Genomic DNA, 17,572 nt, shown 5'->3' with positions numbered 1-17,572 from the left:
TCGGTTTCATATATATGTATATTCAAAAGTCCAGAAGACGGGTGTCGATTCTGTATAAACATGTCAAAATTCGTATCTAAGATATCGAGCTCGGCGCCCGCTTCCTACGGAATATCACGACGTATTTCGACGTTTTATACGTTTCCCTATATGGCGCTTTTGAAGATGTCCTTTTCATGTAATATCTTATGACACGGTATGAGTAAATATTGGTCTTCCATTAGTTCTACCCCAACAGCAGAAGTGTGTACTCGCTAGAGCAAGCCCATTTCCTAATTACGCAAACTTGTATATACGGGATTCTATTATGTAATTTACGACGACCGTGTGCCAGTATTCTATTGTTCAATATTCAAAAGTGCCTGTCATTCTATATGAGATGAATCATTAATTATCTTTCTCGTTGTAGCAAGTAGAACATGTGAAACTGTTAATAATAAACCTCGTAAACACAAGATCAATACAATCTTTTTTAATTAAATATTCTTAGATATCTTTTTATATACAAAAATATTGCTGATAATTACATTTATATATTATTATTTTTGCGTAAATAAAATTCTAATTGTTATTGCGATTTCAAAAAAAATATTATTACAAATTTAAGAAATTTTTATAACTTTTCGCGTAAGACTAAATAATAATATGTAGAATTAAAAATGATTATACATAAATATATACAAGGTGTCCGAAAAATCGCCTACTCCACTTCGGGAGGTAATTTGGGACCCAAAAACAAGCAACAAAATTCATACAAACATAAGTCCGGAAATGAGCCGTTTCCAAGTTATAGCCACTTTTATGTTCAAAAATCGTAATTTAGAATCCGCTTGGCATCCCTCTTTCTTAATTATTTCTTAAATTAAAAATTTTTATTTAATATTTTTATTTAATATGTAATATATATATATATATATATATATATATACATATATATATATATATATATATATATATATATATATGAGATATATGAGTTCCCGCATACATCATATCATTGTAGAGCGATTGATCCATTCTCCCGGATTTAACTCTCTATATTGAGATATTGCATCTCTACCAGCGCGCAAACGAGCCAAAGTCAAAGTAAGCTGTCCCTAAAATTCTAGCGGAAGGAACGGATGAGTACATTTTTGATCGCTCTTCCGTCTAGTATATGATAATGTGGGAGCGTATCATTATAGAGTGCGCGAGGAGGAACTTTTTTAAGCGTGCCCGAGATAGCCAGGCACGTTAATGAGATCACGGTCGGTTGAAGACTGAATGAAGATATAGTTTCCCAGGTAGAAGCAATCTCCCATTGCACAATTATATGATTCCCGCAAACGTACACCAGCGAAGAATCCAGTGCTGTTCTTCCGAGAAGAGATCGGAATTCGTTAAACAAGTGCGCCCAGTCGCCCTCGTTATCACGTCGTAACGAGATGGAGAACCAGCAATTGCGCGCGCGCGGTTCCCTCTTTCAATTAATTCCTCGACATCTTATTCCCCTCTCGATACCCATCCCGAGTGCACACTGGCCGCGAATTTCAATCGGCAATAATGGAGCCTGGATTTCATCGAGAGAGAATGCTAAAGCCGTTCTATTGTTTTAAACGGATTCACTGCGATGCCAATCTGCGAGGCTCGATTCCCCACTTGAAAGAATTTAGAGACGAAATAAATGTAAATTTTTCGTTTGGGATATTTTTCCATAAGTGGCTGTTAGTTCGATTTTCGAAAATCGACATGTATTTTTAGCATTGTTGAAAGTTTTGCGCGAAAAAGAATAAATAAAATTCTTATTTTTATTAAAGTCTTGTTTTCATTTCAATTTGGGGCACACAAAATAAAAAAATTATAAAAAAAATCAAAAAAAATTTTAATTACCTTCAGATTTATTTTATAATTAATAGTTCATTTTAAAGAGAGAGAGAGAGAGAGAGCATTGTTGTTCCCTATTAGAAACTGCAAACTAGCATACGCTTGCCTTCAGTTAATGATTTCCGCTTGTCTTTAGGGATCAAAAGACAATTTCTGACCTAGCAAATACGATCGTGAAATTGACATAAATAAACTTTGCCTCAATCGAGACAATTCTTCACCGTTTCTTGGCTCTCTGAGATTCACCAAAACCGCCGTCGCAGCCCCAGCTCGTACATTCTGCGGATTGCAGTCGAAGTTCATAGAAGTTAGCGGTAAACGACTGAAGTTACAAGCGACACTTCGTTAAGATCGATCGGAAAGTTCGGTCGTGACGCCAAGTTAACCTGTTGGTTCGCAGTTATACATCCGGGAGTCTTTCTGTACGATCTCTGGTCCTGGTCCTTCTCGTATTCTTATTCTCCTTTTCCACCAGTCTTGTTACCTGTAACCTGCAATTCGTCGTCGCTGTTCGCAAGTCCAATTTAAACCGTGTCGACGACAGCACGGTTTTTCCATCCGGCTGTCACTTTTTCTACTTTCCCGGCAAAGAAACATAGCAAGAAGTTTTCCTACGTTTCGTGGAAGAAACTTACATCGTTTCTCATTAACTGGCCTAGCAAAAAGCACACAGTCGTTATAGATGTTATTTGCTTATAAACTTTGGTTTATAATATTTTCGCTATATCGAAAAGTTGTAATAAGAATATAATTTAAAGTTAAAACAATTTCAAGTTGATAGAATTTTAGATTTGAATAAGAGCATCGAAAACATGTGCAGAATAATTTACATTTTTATGATATAATTTACAGTTTTAACATTTTACGTAAAAATGTTACAAGTGTATCACTAGCTTTTTTATGAACTAAATGCCATGCCGCATTTATATTTACAAAAATAATTTATTAGTCGCTGATGTCATTTAATGTAAAAAATTGCAACTAAAAGCCGTTAAATTCGTACTCATTTTAGTACATATATAACATTTAACAGTTTAGAAATAAACAAGTAACTTAACAGTCTTGATCTATTACACAGTATTTCATAGAAAGTTCTGGCTTTAATAGAATGTATCGTTTCGAACGCGGAGCGGTAGCAAATCCTTTATACATAATGTATTTTTTTCTTACTCCACTGTTACTAATATGATTATTCCGGTACTCGTGAGACGTCCAGGAGACGGACGGGACAATAAGGGATAGGGAGAACGGTAGCTAAGGGGAGAAAAAAATTGTCGCTCCGAGCTTGAAGTAGAGGAAGCATTTCCATAATGTCGGAGGGAAAGGAGGGAGAGGAGAGAGGGTAGGCCATGTAGTAAGAGTCGTGGCTGAGTTCCAAAGTGGGGCAGCAAATCAAGTTATCAACCACTCAGGAGGTAAGGGGCCATCAAAGAACCGTTTAATGCGATCGCGCGTAAATCAGGTCCAGGCGAGGCTGCCTGCCGTCTCCGTGTTTCGTTGAACAGCGAAATACTCTAAGACCGGGAGTGCCATCGTGCCGCTGCATCAGAGGCCATTAATTGCGGTCACGCGGTGCGCGCTTGTCCTTGAACACGGGGCGACATTAACGACCGTCCCCAGGAACGTTCTACCTATTCCTGGCCGTCGCCAATTAACATCGCCAAAATCATCGTCGAATAAAACCGCCGCGTGATTAATTCGACTTTTCAGAAACAATGCGTTTTACGAGATGTGATGTTTTGCAAAATGCATGACGAATGCTGGCTTTTGAGGGAAGGCTTTAAAGTTATAAAAATCAAAATAATTAAATTTATTATTGGGAGTAATCAGCTACAATTCTGGAGAAAACTGTATCGTTTATTTTATATCGTCATATTTTATTACCATAATGAAAAAGAACGCTAGAGATAACAAATGAACAACATTAAATGAAGTCGACATGCAATCATTGCTTAAGCTGTTGATATTGTAAACCTATTTAAATGATTACGCAGCTCTTGGCTTAATTTTTTTGCTATTAACATCTATTGTCAGTATTTAATCTGTCTTGTAAGACACATTTGTAAAACTCCGCAAAACGGGGTTTAAAATTGAGGATTTAAATGTAGATAGCGAATAGCGATTAAGATAGGTATATAAAGCCCGGTGTTAAGCGGAGTTAAACTTTAAACAAAGTTCCTAGAATTCACGGTATAGCTAAATTTAATCCGCGGTTAAGTCAAAAGTCTTCGAGCATAAGAAATCCTACGTACAAATAATGGTTTTACGGATAAACTACTCAAATCTTTCTAATAAATTTTATAAGAGATGTGCACATACATACAATTTTTTACGCTAAAAATATACACTTGATATTTCCCGCCAAGGTTCTCGCGGATAAAACAAGCCTTCGATACACTTAAACAATGAAATTGTTAAAGGAGTACACATCACAGCTTATGTAAACTTTCGATCTTTTGATAGCGGCCAGAAGCACAAGAGAAACTATCTAGAATAATCTCGGTGGAAAAAGCAATTAAACTAAAGTTTGTCCCAACTACGAATCCATCGTGCCGATAGACGCGTTTCACCTTGGTTTGTATCTATCGGGGATCGTTGGCAAACAGAGAGAACGGGATTTGCTCTAGCTACGGGCTAGTTAGTTTCTTCTCGAAAACCGATCATTCCCTCGTTCCTCATCCAACCCTCTGGACACCACCGTACCGTTTGGCCATTGTACTTGCTGACCGATCAACGTGACGTGCTTCGACCTCTATGAATCACTGCGAGAACGGATATCACGCAGGAACGCGAACGTATGTTAGCGCACAGTCGTGTGTGTGTGTGTGTGTGCGTGCGTGCGTGCGTGCGTGCGTGTGTGTGTGTGTGTGTGTGTGTGTGTGTGTGTGTGTGTGTGTGTGTGTGTGTGTGTGTGTGTGTGTGTGTGTGATCGCGGTGGATGAACGGTGTTCAACTGCGCGTTGGTCCGTGTTCAACCACGATCTGGTTCGAAATCATTGATAGTTGTGATAGTATAGACCGCATCATCGAGATAAAGTGTATCTCCCGTGAAATACCGGGAATAACGTAATTGTGGAAATAAATAACTACAATTTTATAAATACGACTATTGAGAATTGTCGTGTCTAACGACTCTCTTGTCAGTATTGTCTCGACGTGAATGTAGGTAATTGTTGCATTTCACAATTATTACATGAACTACATTTCTAAAATAATATCAAAGAATTTTGCAACAATCCATTGCTTATCAAGAGCTCAGCTATTTCTTGAATATTAATTGATTAAGATCTGCTACTTTTTACATGCATGTAAAATATTTCCAAATTAGCACAATGGAAAATTTATGTATAAAACTCGCGACATTATTTATTTTGTTAGAAAATTATAAAAAGGAATGGCCTATAACATAAAATAACACTTAAAAAGTCATTTTAAGAAAAAAATAGAAAGAAATTGCTACTACTTTGCAAAAATATTGTAAATTATTATTTCTTTTGTCAGAATTAACTAAAATGCACTCTTAAGAGAACCTTCTTAAAGAAAATGATTTTAGAGGCACAAGACACTCCATTTTTTGAGATTTGTATATTGTACTTTAATATTTGTTCTATCTTCTTGTTTTTATTTCCTATTAATTTTATTTAGTATTTAATATACATAGATAGAAACTTTTTAAATGTCTAATGTGCAAAACTAGAAAAACGGGCAAAAAATGTGAATTATTAATTGAATTCTTTTTTGTAACTTTATTTTACTGTATAAAATGTAATAAATGTATATATTTGTATAAAGCTTCCGAGCGCAGTAACAATGCTGATGTGAGTTATTGATTGACTGAGAATACTAAACTAAGTCGTGTGTATGAGTTGTGTGAATATTTCATACCTTGTAAATTATGAAATAACAGAGAATGCAATATTTCTCATAAATCTTGAGGAGCTTCATCATTTTGTGAAAGCTTACAAAGCTTTGGTATTAATTTTATCTCGTAAACTATAAAAGCAAATCCATCTAAATTTTTTTCACAATTTAATTTTTCGTGGTAAAAAACTATTTTCGTATTAACGATTTATAATCCCATGTGAATAGATCGAGTACTCTCTACATTGCACTTTTCAACAAAGAAAAATCGATATGCGTGACAATATCATACGTAAAAAAATTTATATTTAAATTTCAATTTCTCATATAATTCATCAAAGGTTATAAAAAAATTAACGTGAAAAATCTGCTCTTTCTAATCTTTTCAGATATATAACAACGGCATTTTTTTATTTCACTTTCATATAATTAAAAAAAATTCCAAAATTTGATATAAAGCTTTAGAGATATTAAAAAACAATTTTTTGTCTAACCAAATTGTTGTTATAAAATTAAAAATTGATTCCAAAAATATTAATTATATAAAACACGTATATTAAATTTGAGATATTTCGTTCCTATACGTTGTTATTTAGTTGAGAAACGGTTGTTTTATTCCCATTTAATACAGCATCGATGAGAATTGCGTCAGATTAGTCGTCTACGACATTAGTTCTGTCTCATAAAATCCGAATATATGATGCATCCAGCATTCCTTTTTTTTTCTCGCCTTTCGCTGCTCACCCCTAAACCTTCCATTGGCGAAAAATTCGTGTGCATTATCTCACACAGCAGCATACTGGCAATAAACATCCAGTCCAGACGAGGAAACGTGGTATGGGGATGCACCATTTTCCAGGAGTTTCTGGAACAGAGCGGTTAAACTCGTGCAACTTCCGGCAACCATTCCGAGACTCACCCTTATTCGACGAAGCTCTATGGAAAATTCGATAGCCTCGCAAAGGGAGACTACCACTAGGCGTCGATCGTTACTACGGGGACCACGTACCCTAGCTACTGCAAGGAAAAAAAGGAACGTTTGAAGAGAGCCACTCTCTATTTTTTTTACGATGCTGTATTTTATTTCAAACCTAAAACTATTTATTTGCTTTATTGCGTGCCTTACAGAGAGAGAATCGCCACGGCGCGGGCGCGGCAGCGATATTCGCCTCTGCGATGCTTCGGTTAGATTTTTTAAATAAACAAATAGCTATTAAATTTTATTGAAATATTTTAATTTGTTTATTTAACTGAATTTAAAAAAGAGGAATGTTCGTAATATCGGAACTATATTAGATTCGCATTGGTAGGTTTGAAATAGTTCTTTTTAATTACTTTCAGTAGTGATCTTTATATTTTTACTCAATTTATATTAGCAACTCTTATCATGCATATCGTTCACGTAAAATCATACCACCAATATCATCTAATTACACAAATTGCAGGAAAAATTATGCTCGCCGCAATTACATGCTTTTTTTTAACGACGCACGTGAAACCAATGCAATCGCCTCGCGATATTTCCCCGGGTCAATGCTATCCAATTTTCTTGGCATTAATTGCGGTGCGCGCATTTGCGAGGTCGTCCTTTGGCATTCCGAGGGTTACCCATTAAGACGCCACGGAAAATTCGATGGCTTTACCAAAGAGAGAAAGAGAAGGAGGAAAGTGCCGCTCACACACACATTATCAAGAGAAACCCGCAGTCACGACAGTCACGGTAAAATGGTAATTCGGTGGTGGAGATAAACTGCGGCTCTCGAGATCTTATATGAGCACAAAGATACGCACCCACACACAAATCGAAACACTCGGCGCAGATACGCTATAGCACCTAACTGCGGCAGCAGCGTGAAGTGGACATGTGTGTTGCGTTGCGGCTGTGGCGTCAGGCTTTCACCGACGGGACTGAGGAGCTTCTTCCGTGACAGAAATTGTTCCGTCTTCGCGGAAACGCTCGAGTCACTGGAGTGACTTCACAATATGAGACTTCGCGCTGTGCCGCGCCGACGAGTGAGCTCGGACCAGATATTATCAAGCGAAATGAAATTCAGCGGGTTACGGCTTATGTCGACGCAACGATGTCCCAGCCCGACGACGTAATGGCGAAAACAGAAAAGATAACTATCGAGCGTTGTGTTGTAAAAAAAAATTTCTTGCTGCGTATCGTCGAATGGTCGTTTAATCTTGTTATCATCGATGTTCTGATTGCTTAGCGTTTTCATTGTTAAAAGAAAAAAAAACAATGAAAATAATCTAAGAGAGTGAATTTAAGATAATAAGAAAACCGCAGAGCATAATATTGCTTGTTTCTCGAGAAAATAGCGTCCAATCAAATGCACGCTAGAAAGAAAATGTGAAAAATTTAAAGTGCTTTGTGATACTCTGGAACACTCTATGTTACTGAAACGGGCAGGAAAAATTTATTTTATATCTATATAGGCTGGATAAATAAAATTTAATATATGTATAAAGACACACCGCATTATTAAGACTTTTTAAATTAATATTGAAAGGCGAATACCGCTATACATTATTCAGTCTTCGCAACACACCAAAACCATAATTCTATCACATTTTCTTCATGATAAATAAACATTACAGTCAAAGCACATTTTCTTGCAATAGTGAACAAGATCTCGGGGTAAGTTTATCGAATTTTTTGGTCCAAGAGTTCTGCTCACGGTCTATACATCTCCGTTTTTCTCTTCGTTCTCGCTGGTTTCGAGTGCACGTCCTTGCCAAAGGAAGTCCAGGAGAAGGACCTATATCGAGTCGTCATTCGAATGCAGCGCGCGTAAACAAGAACATCCGGTTGCAAAGACGTGCGGCGATTTTTGCGGCATCCGTAATCGACGCTATATTTCCATCACGACCTCAACATAGCGATTTTTCACCACAAAATCGCGTTTTACACGGGAAAGTGGAATTATTATTATTACGCGCTCGTTCTTGGCGAATAGTCATGCGATGCGTGGGCTTTTCAGAGGAACTGGCCAAATTTTCATTCATAGGAAAAGTTTGATGCTGTAATTACGCGTTCTTCAATGGTACAATGAAAAACAACAGTTATCAGGCGAATGCTATAATTCTGCATTCTATTCTAACATGCTTCTAAACATTTCTAAGAGGCTTTCTTTAAGCTTGCATTAAGAAATTAACAAACATTTATCTGCTCTGAAATATACATTTATACATTTTTTACATTTTATTATTTTTTTTCCTTATCATGTAGCTATAACTTTACAAAAATATTCGTCCTTGTTAAAAATATTCATGAAATGAATTGTACATATTTTGATCTAATAATGATTCAATTACATAATTCGTAATGAGCTATTTATTCTGATGACGTATCTGATAAGTTTGGTGCAACACTTTTTCCGAGAATTCTTTAAATATATGCAATTCTACTGAAAATTGTTTGGCAAAGTCAAACATACTTGTGCAAACCAATTTCTAAATTAGATTTTCGAGCGAATTGAATCATTATCAAGCGACATGCTGAAATCGTTTTCGCAGTTCAACAAATGATATTTTTGTGTTATTAAAGATATTATACCTTATTTTATTTAAATTCAGTAAAAGAACTCTGTAACCGTATACGCCCGTTCTTGACGTCTAGAATAGACGGACTATTTTTAGAAACGCATTGAGAACTATTTATATCCAAGGGTAAATATATCGGCAATCGTTGCGGTCGAGAGTCAACGTTTCCTTCATCATACTGGTGAGTTGCTTGCGGCACAATTAAATCATCAAAAAATCGGACAAAATTTGTGATTCCAAAAACAATGGCCGATTGCAAAAGATTTTATACGTAAATATGTATATTTTTGTCATAATAAGAATATTAATAATTAGAGGTATAAACAGAATTATAGTTCAACTTAAAGGAAAAAATTTGTCACTTCTGCACATACGCATATATAAACGCAATAAACTTTCAGCAATCGTGGTTTCAATAACGTGTAGACACGTATAAGGGCATGTTACTTGGATAATAGGATGACTCTGTGGTTGCCCAGGGTAATGTCTAAATGCGCATAGTCAAATGAGCTGGTGGTCCATATATATATATATATATATATATATATACATACTGACGACACACACGATTGTGCCGACAAACACACGAATGTGCAACGGGAAACCGGGGTATCTAACTAGAGCCGGAAGATAAAGCGTATCCTAACGATCGGTCTCGCCTGAATAATTCTCGGATAAGTTTCGTACGTGCAGGGAAAGTGAAGCCGCATTTACATCCCTACAGCCTCATTATAGATCGCATCGCGTAGGTAGGATTTTAACGGAAATAACGACACGTTTTGCCCCCTCCATCCCGCGACTTTCTGAGTACTATGTCTTCTTGCCGTGGCGCATACGCCGCCGGTGATAACTGGTACAACTATTATTTGCTAAACTATTATTTAATAAATAATAAAAAATGCGTATAAATTAAGAAAGAAACTATTTTAAAAAATAATCAGCGATATACTTGTTTAACGCGATAAATTATTTTGTGTCTCTTCCAAAGACTCTGTTTATTTATCGCTACAGTGTTCCAGAAACTGTGTTACTGACGTCCCTTTTGACGCAAGTATTATATTACACGAAAAAAATGCTTTGTAAGCGCTACCACGGCAGCGCAAACGTGGTGACCAACAAGAAAACAATGTAGCTTCGTGTCACAGTTCCTGAGGAACAATTTGGCCCCGAGCCAGACTCTGACTTCCGGAGCTAACGACATTGGAATATTTGTCGAGTAATCCGTCTGATCATAAAAGACGTTCGCGTTGCGAATTTTGTAGGAGCAGAGATAAAAATACATTTCACGTACTACCGTACTATTTATGTTTTTGAAGAAGAGCTAAAAAACCAGTATAATTGAAACGTTATAACTCTAATCAATACGCATAATATTAATATTATAAATCACGTAGGATAATGTGATCAAGGTTCAAAAAATAATGCATTACTTTTTGTAATAAATTACGGTTTCATTAAAGATTATTTTTTTAATAACCAATACAAAGGTTTTCAATTACGCATTACTTTTTAAATAATAAGTGCGGTTTTTTCCATTACGCATTACTTTTTAAATAATCAATGCGATTTTTTTATTACGCATTATTTTTTAAATAATTAATAAGTAAAGAAATAATTATACTTATTAAAAAATTAATAAGTAATGCATTATTTTTTAATTTGAATTTTCATTACTCTGAATGTGATACGTGAGCATAGGTATATGTTCGCGCGGTGTTACAGATATCAGATTGCATAATTATTGACTCATTGAGTTGCGCGAAATATCGCGGCATCCATATATTAATCGCAGTTATTGGTTAACCGAAATCGTATTAGTTAAAGTATTATATATATTTATCATTACAGTCATTATCATTTTAAATTAGTCAGCAAAATGGATTTGCTTGTTCCCGCTGCGCAATTTCAAACATCACCGTACGCGTCAAACATTTTAAAATTACAGAGCTATGTTATTTCGAGTATACTGCATACATTCATGTAATTTTATTATTAGTCTATCAAAATTAAAACTATTTTTTTCTGTCAACCTAAACTTTTTCACTTTATCGCTAATTTATTACAAGTAATTATTGATTGACTAAGATCAATGACTAATAATCACTAGTAAAAAGATTATTTCCTTTAATTTGCTTATAACAAAAAGTAGCGATTTTAATTTCTATCAATATAAATAATATCGCTACTTTTCATATATTATAAGTAATATATATCGTATATATATATGGCTCAGAAGCTGAACAAGCATTTGTGTAAAAAAAGCGCCCCACTAAACAATACTGTCCAACAAAGGAGTAAAGTTTACATTCGCTAGTCTAAATATTCGGCACATCTTGCATCTCTCGCGCTCGCTATCGTCACGCATTTCATAAGGTTTGTCTTCTCTCTCCCCTCGTATCCCTCTTTATGGTGCACTCGCTAACGGCACCCGTCTGGCTTCTCTCATTTCAGCTGACAAAGGTATGTTACTGAAGCTTGACTTTCGGGACGAGTTCAAGCTCGAAGACAGCCCGGATTGCGGTTTCGATTACCTCGAGGTACGTGACGGTCAGTACGGTTACTCTAATCTCCTCGGCAAGTTCTGCGGCACGAATTTTCCCCCCGAGATCACGTCGAAGACGCGATACCTCTGGCTGCAATTCCATAGCGACGAGAATATCGAGGGCAAGGGATTCAAGGCTGTGTGGAACACGATACCGAGGCCGACCTATCGTAAGTCTCCAAGTTACAAAATCTTTTATTGCGCAGGATCTCTCTTTCTAAACTTTTCAATGTTTCTTTCTAAACTCTAATTTTGCTTGAAATGTAATATTGGGCGCAAACTAATAATTTCGAAATCTTTGAACAAACAAACAAGTAATAAAATGTCGCGGCATTGTTAAAAAAAAAAACTATTTTAATAAATGTCCAATTTATTTTACGTTTATCTGTAGCATTTAAAAAAATCAATACTATTTTTCAAAGAAAATTGATTATTCACACAATTTTTTAGAATCTCAATTTTTATTATCCCAGCTTTCTTCCTCTGCATGTGCCAGAAATTTGTCTTGTGGGTTGTCTTTAAGTAACTCTGATATACTACTGGCCGAATCTTCTCCTTAATGTAAGATATATCCTTTGGGCGCGTAACCATGGATTAGTTAAAGTGATCAATAACAAACACGACATCTCGCCCTAGCTCTTCCGCTTCTCACGCTTGTTCGCATGATTCTCACGTACTCGGCGAGAGAGAACTTGTTGCTGAAATAATTGACTCGACACAATGACCATTGAAACTAATTTGTTGTCTGTTAATCTAATGATTCATAATGATTTAATCGACACGGTATCACAGCATAACTGAATCCTCTTTATCCATGCAGACTACATCGTATTCATACATGATAAGCGTAAAAGTAAGAGTCTAGAAATAATGAGGAAAAAAATGACTTAAAAAAAACTGAAGAACAATACTTAATAGCACATGTAAAGAAAAGGACAGTACGAGACAAAAAGATGTCATTTTCAAGTTAATATGTACTATTATTACAGCTATAACTATTTTTAATTAAATTTTTAATTAACTAAACTACGTACTGAGCGAATGTAATTTCTTTCTGTATTATAACAAGACGTGCTAAACTTAAAGAAAATGGAGATAACGTGACGAGCATAATTAGTAATTCCTATCTCCGATCACGAATAATCGACGATCTTCGCTGTATATCTTTGTTCGGAAAATTACGAGACACGAGAGAAATAGATGGCCCACGGCATCGAACGCCGTGCAACCGCAACCGAGGTCAAAATTAATTCATAGTCAACTGGTAGGAGGACGAAGGAAGGACTATGAATACTCGGTCGGAGCACGACCACGGTGACTCTGGCTTTAACCTTAGATCGATGTATAAAGCGGAGGGTATAGAAACGATTGCGACACCAACGAGATCAAACATTGAAATGTTTATCTCGCCGCGTGGTTGATTAACTCATTCGTTGAAGTTTTAATATTAATGTCTATAATATTGAATTATCTAGTATTGTGTTCGTACAATATTGTCAGGATGTGTTCTTGTTAATAAATGTTCGATTTTTAATTAAGGAAAAATTAAAAATACATAGTCAAAAATGCTTTATTTCCTATGTTTTATGTATTTCTAAATGCTATTAGAAAAGGAGAAAGTGATGAATGATTTAAACCATAAGAATGTATTTTCTCATAAAATCAGATATATTGTGTAACATTTATTTCGCATTCGTGCTAAATGAATGATGTATCAACGATATAACGTGTTATAAATTTTCACATTAGTTTTAAATTAAAACTTTTAATGTACAATGATTTTTAGACGGTTTATTGACTGTTTTTTTATAGTTCCTCATTCTTATTCTTATAATTATATTATCTCTTTCCTCTCCCCCGTTTATTTACATATGTATTGTATATCCATCAGAAAATTATTATTTGTCTGCCAGAAAGAATCTCCAAATTTTAGCTTCTCAATAGATTTAGTTTTGTATTATTACAATTTTCTGTGCGGAGATATTATCAGTTATGCTTAATCATAATCACACAGAAGAGATTAAGGCGTCGTACCATAACTGTTCGTATCTATTAGTCGGGCATGCGCGCGATTTATATCACTTATAAACCGGCGCATAGTAAAAGCATATTATACGCGTAGACTAGTATAATTTTTATTCTTTATTTATGAATGAGAAACTGTTTAAACATCTTAAGTCAACATAAAAACATGAAATAAAAATGGCCTTTTTACGCTTTTACGTTTATCTTGTACACGAGAATATTGTTTTTCATATAATCCGTAAAAATATTAAGTATTGTGAAGTATTAAAATATATAGAATATTATATGAAAGTCATATGTTAATAAGATAATTTCCATTATATCGTAGTAAGCTTTTAAATTTTGCACTCGATTATTTAATCTATATATATAAAATATATATATAAAAGTCGGGTTAGTTACACCATTTATAACTCAAGAACGGCTGGACAGATTTTAATGATATGATTTGTTGGATTCGTCTCCGCCCCGAATAGCATAATAACTAAAAAAAAAAAAAAAAAAAAAAAATACCGGGGCCGGGGCGAAGCCCGGCGGGGCATGCTGGTTAATAATATTAAACAAATCCTTATTGTTGAATTTAAATATTATAATACTAGTAAAACAATATAGAGACAAATGCAAGTTTTAAATATATGAGCTTTGATATGCGAGCCTAGGGAAAGTATAGAACTGTAATAGGTGTGATTCACAGCGGGCGTATTGCCGGAACCAGAACCGTGCATATTTAACGTGACGGGTACGCAGGTGATAATTCACAGCAACAACGTCGAAGACAGAAAGGCTCAGGCCGAGAAAGAGGGATTCCCGTTGGATTGCATGTGGATCATTCAAGTGAAGGTGGGATGGAAGGTAAAGCATTTCTTTTTCTATATATATATATTATATATCACTGAATTTTACCGACATATATCAGATCATTGTCGAAAATTTAATATCAATGAGTTAGAACATATAAAACGTGTCTCCTAATATTTCTTTGCCGTCATATAACGTCATATAACGATCCTTATTTGACCCAAGTGCTACTTTACTACGTTCAATCGATACGAATGTTTGTTATTGGACTGCAGCAATGTGATTTCAAACGCCGTTTCCGTTCAAAGTAACACGTTCCTGAATGATTTACAATAGCTCTTTGCCGTCGCAGCGCGGAAATAACGGAGTGGTTTTATGCAAATACTTTGTCTGCAATATACACATCCGTTACAAAATTTACATAGCGGCTGATAACGGCATCTGCTTCAACATAGAAGAATCTTTTAGTTACCAAAACTTTATTATTAAAATTGTTAATGAAGCTAATATATCTTCCAAACTATGTATAAAGTCGTTCATTTTTCTCGAATACGGAATGAATCCGAGGTGGCAAAGAACTCACGTATCATACGCGTAATTCTTACAAGCCATATGATGTTCTCAAAAAGTTTCAGCAATGTCGCAATCGAGCCCGCTATATTATTACGTTCAAGTATTCTATAGACATAATTACTTCTCACACTCTGCGCGTGACTGCATAGTTTTAATATAAATAATGAACTCTATACGCGATAGCAAATCAATATATCGCTTAATTGTGTCTCAGGAATCTTTGCAATGTGTGCGCATTTAGGAAAATAAAAACATGTACAATTTTCAGATCCAGCTGGTTCTAGACCCTTTCAGTCTGCAGCTTCCGAACGAATGCGAGGCCAACTTTGTAGAGATATTTGAAGACCAAACGGACATACCTTCAAGAAAAAACCAATTCTGTGGCAGTATCGCCGATACCGTCGTTGTTTCGACCAATATCGCCCATTTGAGGTTCTATGCAGAGCCGAAGGCTATCAACAGCAGTTTCGAGGCGGTGATGACCGCCGTCAGAGAAAAGAATACCGCAAGCGGTGAGAAAGGTGAGTTTAGACGAATATAATAATAAATATATTTCCAGCCAAATGCGTTCTTGGAACGATAAACTTGAAACAAACCGTAAATATAGAAAAATGTCATTAAAGCTGTCATTAAAGCTCGGCGTTATAACGTCGTCATAAAATGCACATAACGGATTAAGGTGCAATGCTATTCTTTATTATTGTAATATATAAATAAAAATTAAGTTTAATAAAGTTAATAAAATTTAGATTTACATTATGCTTTATAATTATTCATTACTATAAAAGATAATATCCTCTAACTAATTGCCAATTAACTGGTCTCATAGAAAATTATTAGTATGCATAAATAATTTTATAATAATACAATATTATAAATTAATGAGCAGCTAATTAATTGTTTCAACAGTAGTTATTAGTTATATACAAAAAAAAATAAGATATGTTATAAAGTAAATATTTAAATATTTTTTATATAATAAGAGAATACAAGTTATAAAAAACAAATTTTATTGGAATAAAAAAAATATTTTTATTAATAAAAAAAAACAAAATTTGTTTTCTAGGAAAAAAATTGATTTTAAAATTTTCCAATAATCCCGAAATTAAGGTCAGTGTTCTTGAAACACGTTCTACATTGACCAATATTTCTAACAGTTTTTAACAGTGAGATAGCATAACGTCAATTTGCTTTTGGTAGTTCAAACTACGCAAACGCGGTATTGTTGCGGTTACGATAACATAGAAATTTTCCACATGGCACTCCAGAAATATCTGCTGCAATTTCACAAAATTTTTTTCCAACTCATATACTGTATGGATTTTTATTTTACTATCTTCCGAATTGAACGGTCAACAGCGCAGTTTCGCGCCAACTTCTGTTTCGAGTTAACAAGTCGCACTGTTAATTCCCACAGATAACATACTCGCTTAATAATATTTTATATATAGCTCTGTTTTTGTTGTTGTCAATAATAATAGGTAATAAGCTATCCATTTTTAAAACAGTACAAATAAAATTTTAAAACACGATACGAAGATACAAAGATATATAAGATATGAATTAAAATCGATACGTTTTACGTATTTTAATAAAAAAAATTTTTTATTTTAACTTACGCCTTTAAAATAAGTTGTCGCTTTTAAAAAATGGTATAAAGTACTTTATGCGCCAGTCGACAAATTTCTAAAAGGGTAAGGCAAATTGGATTATTACAACACAAAGGCTTACATTTTCGCATTTTAGTCTATAATTATATGTATGCCTCATTCAATAAGCATCTTACGCTTAGCGAGAAGTTGGGGATAATCGTTGGGTAAAGGAATCAAATTTCAAATTAATAGCAGCGCACTTGTCTGAATGTTAAATGAGGTGGTCCGCAGAATCGCAGTTACGTGTGCGGAATTTACACAGGTTCTAGTACGGCATGAGAAGAATTTCCGGCTTTCCACACCTGCCGCCAACGCGGAACTAATATCTTGCTCGCGACTACGCTCCAACACATCGCTGTCGAAAGCTAAGACCTTAGGCTACAATTTTCTCATGCGAATTAAAAGTCGACTAACACGGTTATTTCACGGAAAGACGTCTCGGTAGAAGTATTTATAAGTAACCTCGTTATAAATTTACTGAAAATTTTACATATCTCACGCATATTAATGTTATACGTTATATATGTGATGGCAACCCTACGATTATTGTATTATATATATATATATGTATAGTGAAAATTTTAAATATAATTAAAAATTAAACAAATTTAGATTTATTAAATTAAATATATTTTAGATATAATTAAAATTTGATAATTAACGCGCGCACGGATATAATTAATCGAACAATAAATCATCTATAAATAAA

General features: G+C 34.8%; 1 protein-coding gene across 7 annotated transcripts in view; it reads left to right on the top strand.

Annotated features, from left to right (window-relative positions):
* Neto (Neuropilin and tolloid-like) overlaps positions 1 to 17,572 on the top strand; it is a 107,690-nt gene that overhangs the window by 75,272 nt on the left and 14,846 nt on the right. For all 7 annotated transcript variants that reach the window (XM_077418285.1, XM_077418284.1, XM_077418283.1 and 4 more), the window contains 3 exons: positions 11,725 to 11,985; positions 14,535 to 14,692; positions 15,480 to 15,732. In XM_077418285.1, the coding sequence (XP_077274411.1) occupies positions 11,725 to 11,985; positions 14,535 to 14,692; positions 15,480 to 15,732 (672 nt within the window). The remainder of the gene's footprint in view (positions 1 to 11,724; positions 11,986 to 14,534; positions 14,693 to 15,479; positions 15,733 to 17,572) is intronic.

The sequence above is a fragment of the Temnothorax americanus genome, unplaced genomic scaffold, assembly GCF_048541705.1.
Source record: "Temnothorax americanus isolate GAGA-0224 unplaced genomic scaffold, ASM4854170v1 Scaffold5, whole genome shotgun sequence".
NCBI classification, from domain to species: domain Eukaryota; kingdom Metazoa; phylum Arthropoda; class Insecta; order Hymenoptera; family Formicidae; genus Temnothorax; species Temnothorax americanus.
This window is presented reverse-complemented; position numbering and strand designations above follow the sequence as displayed.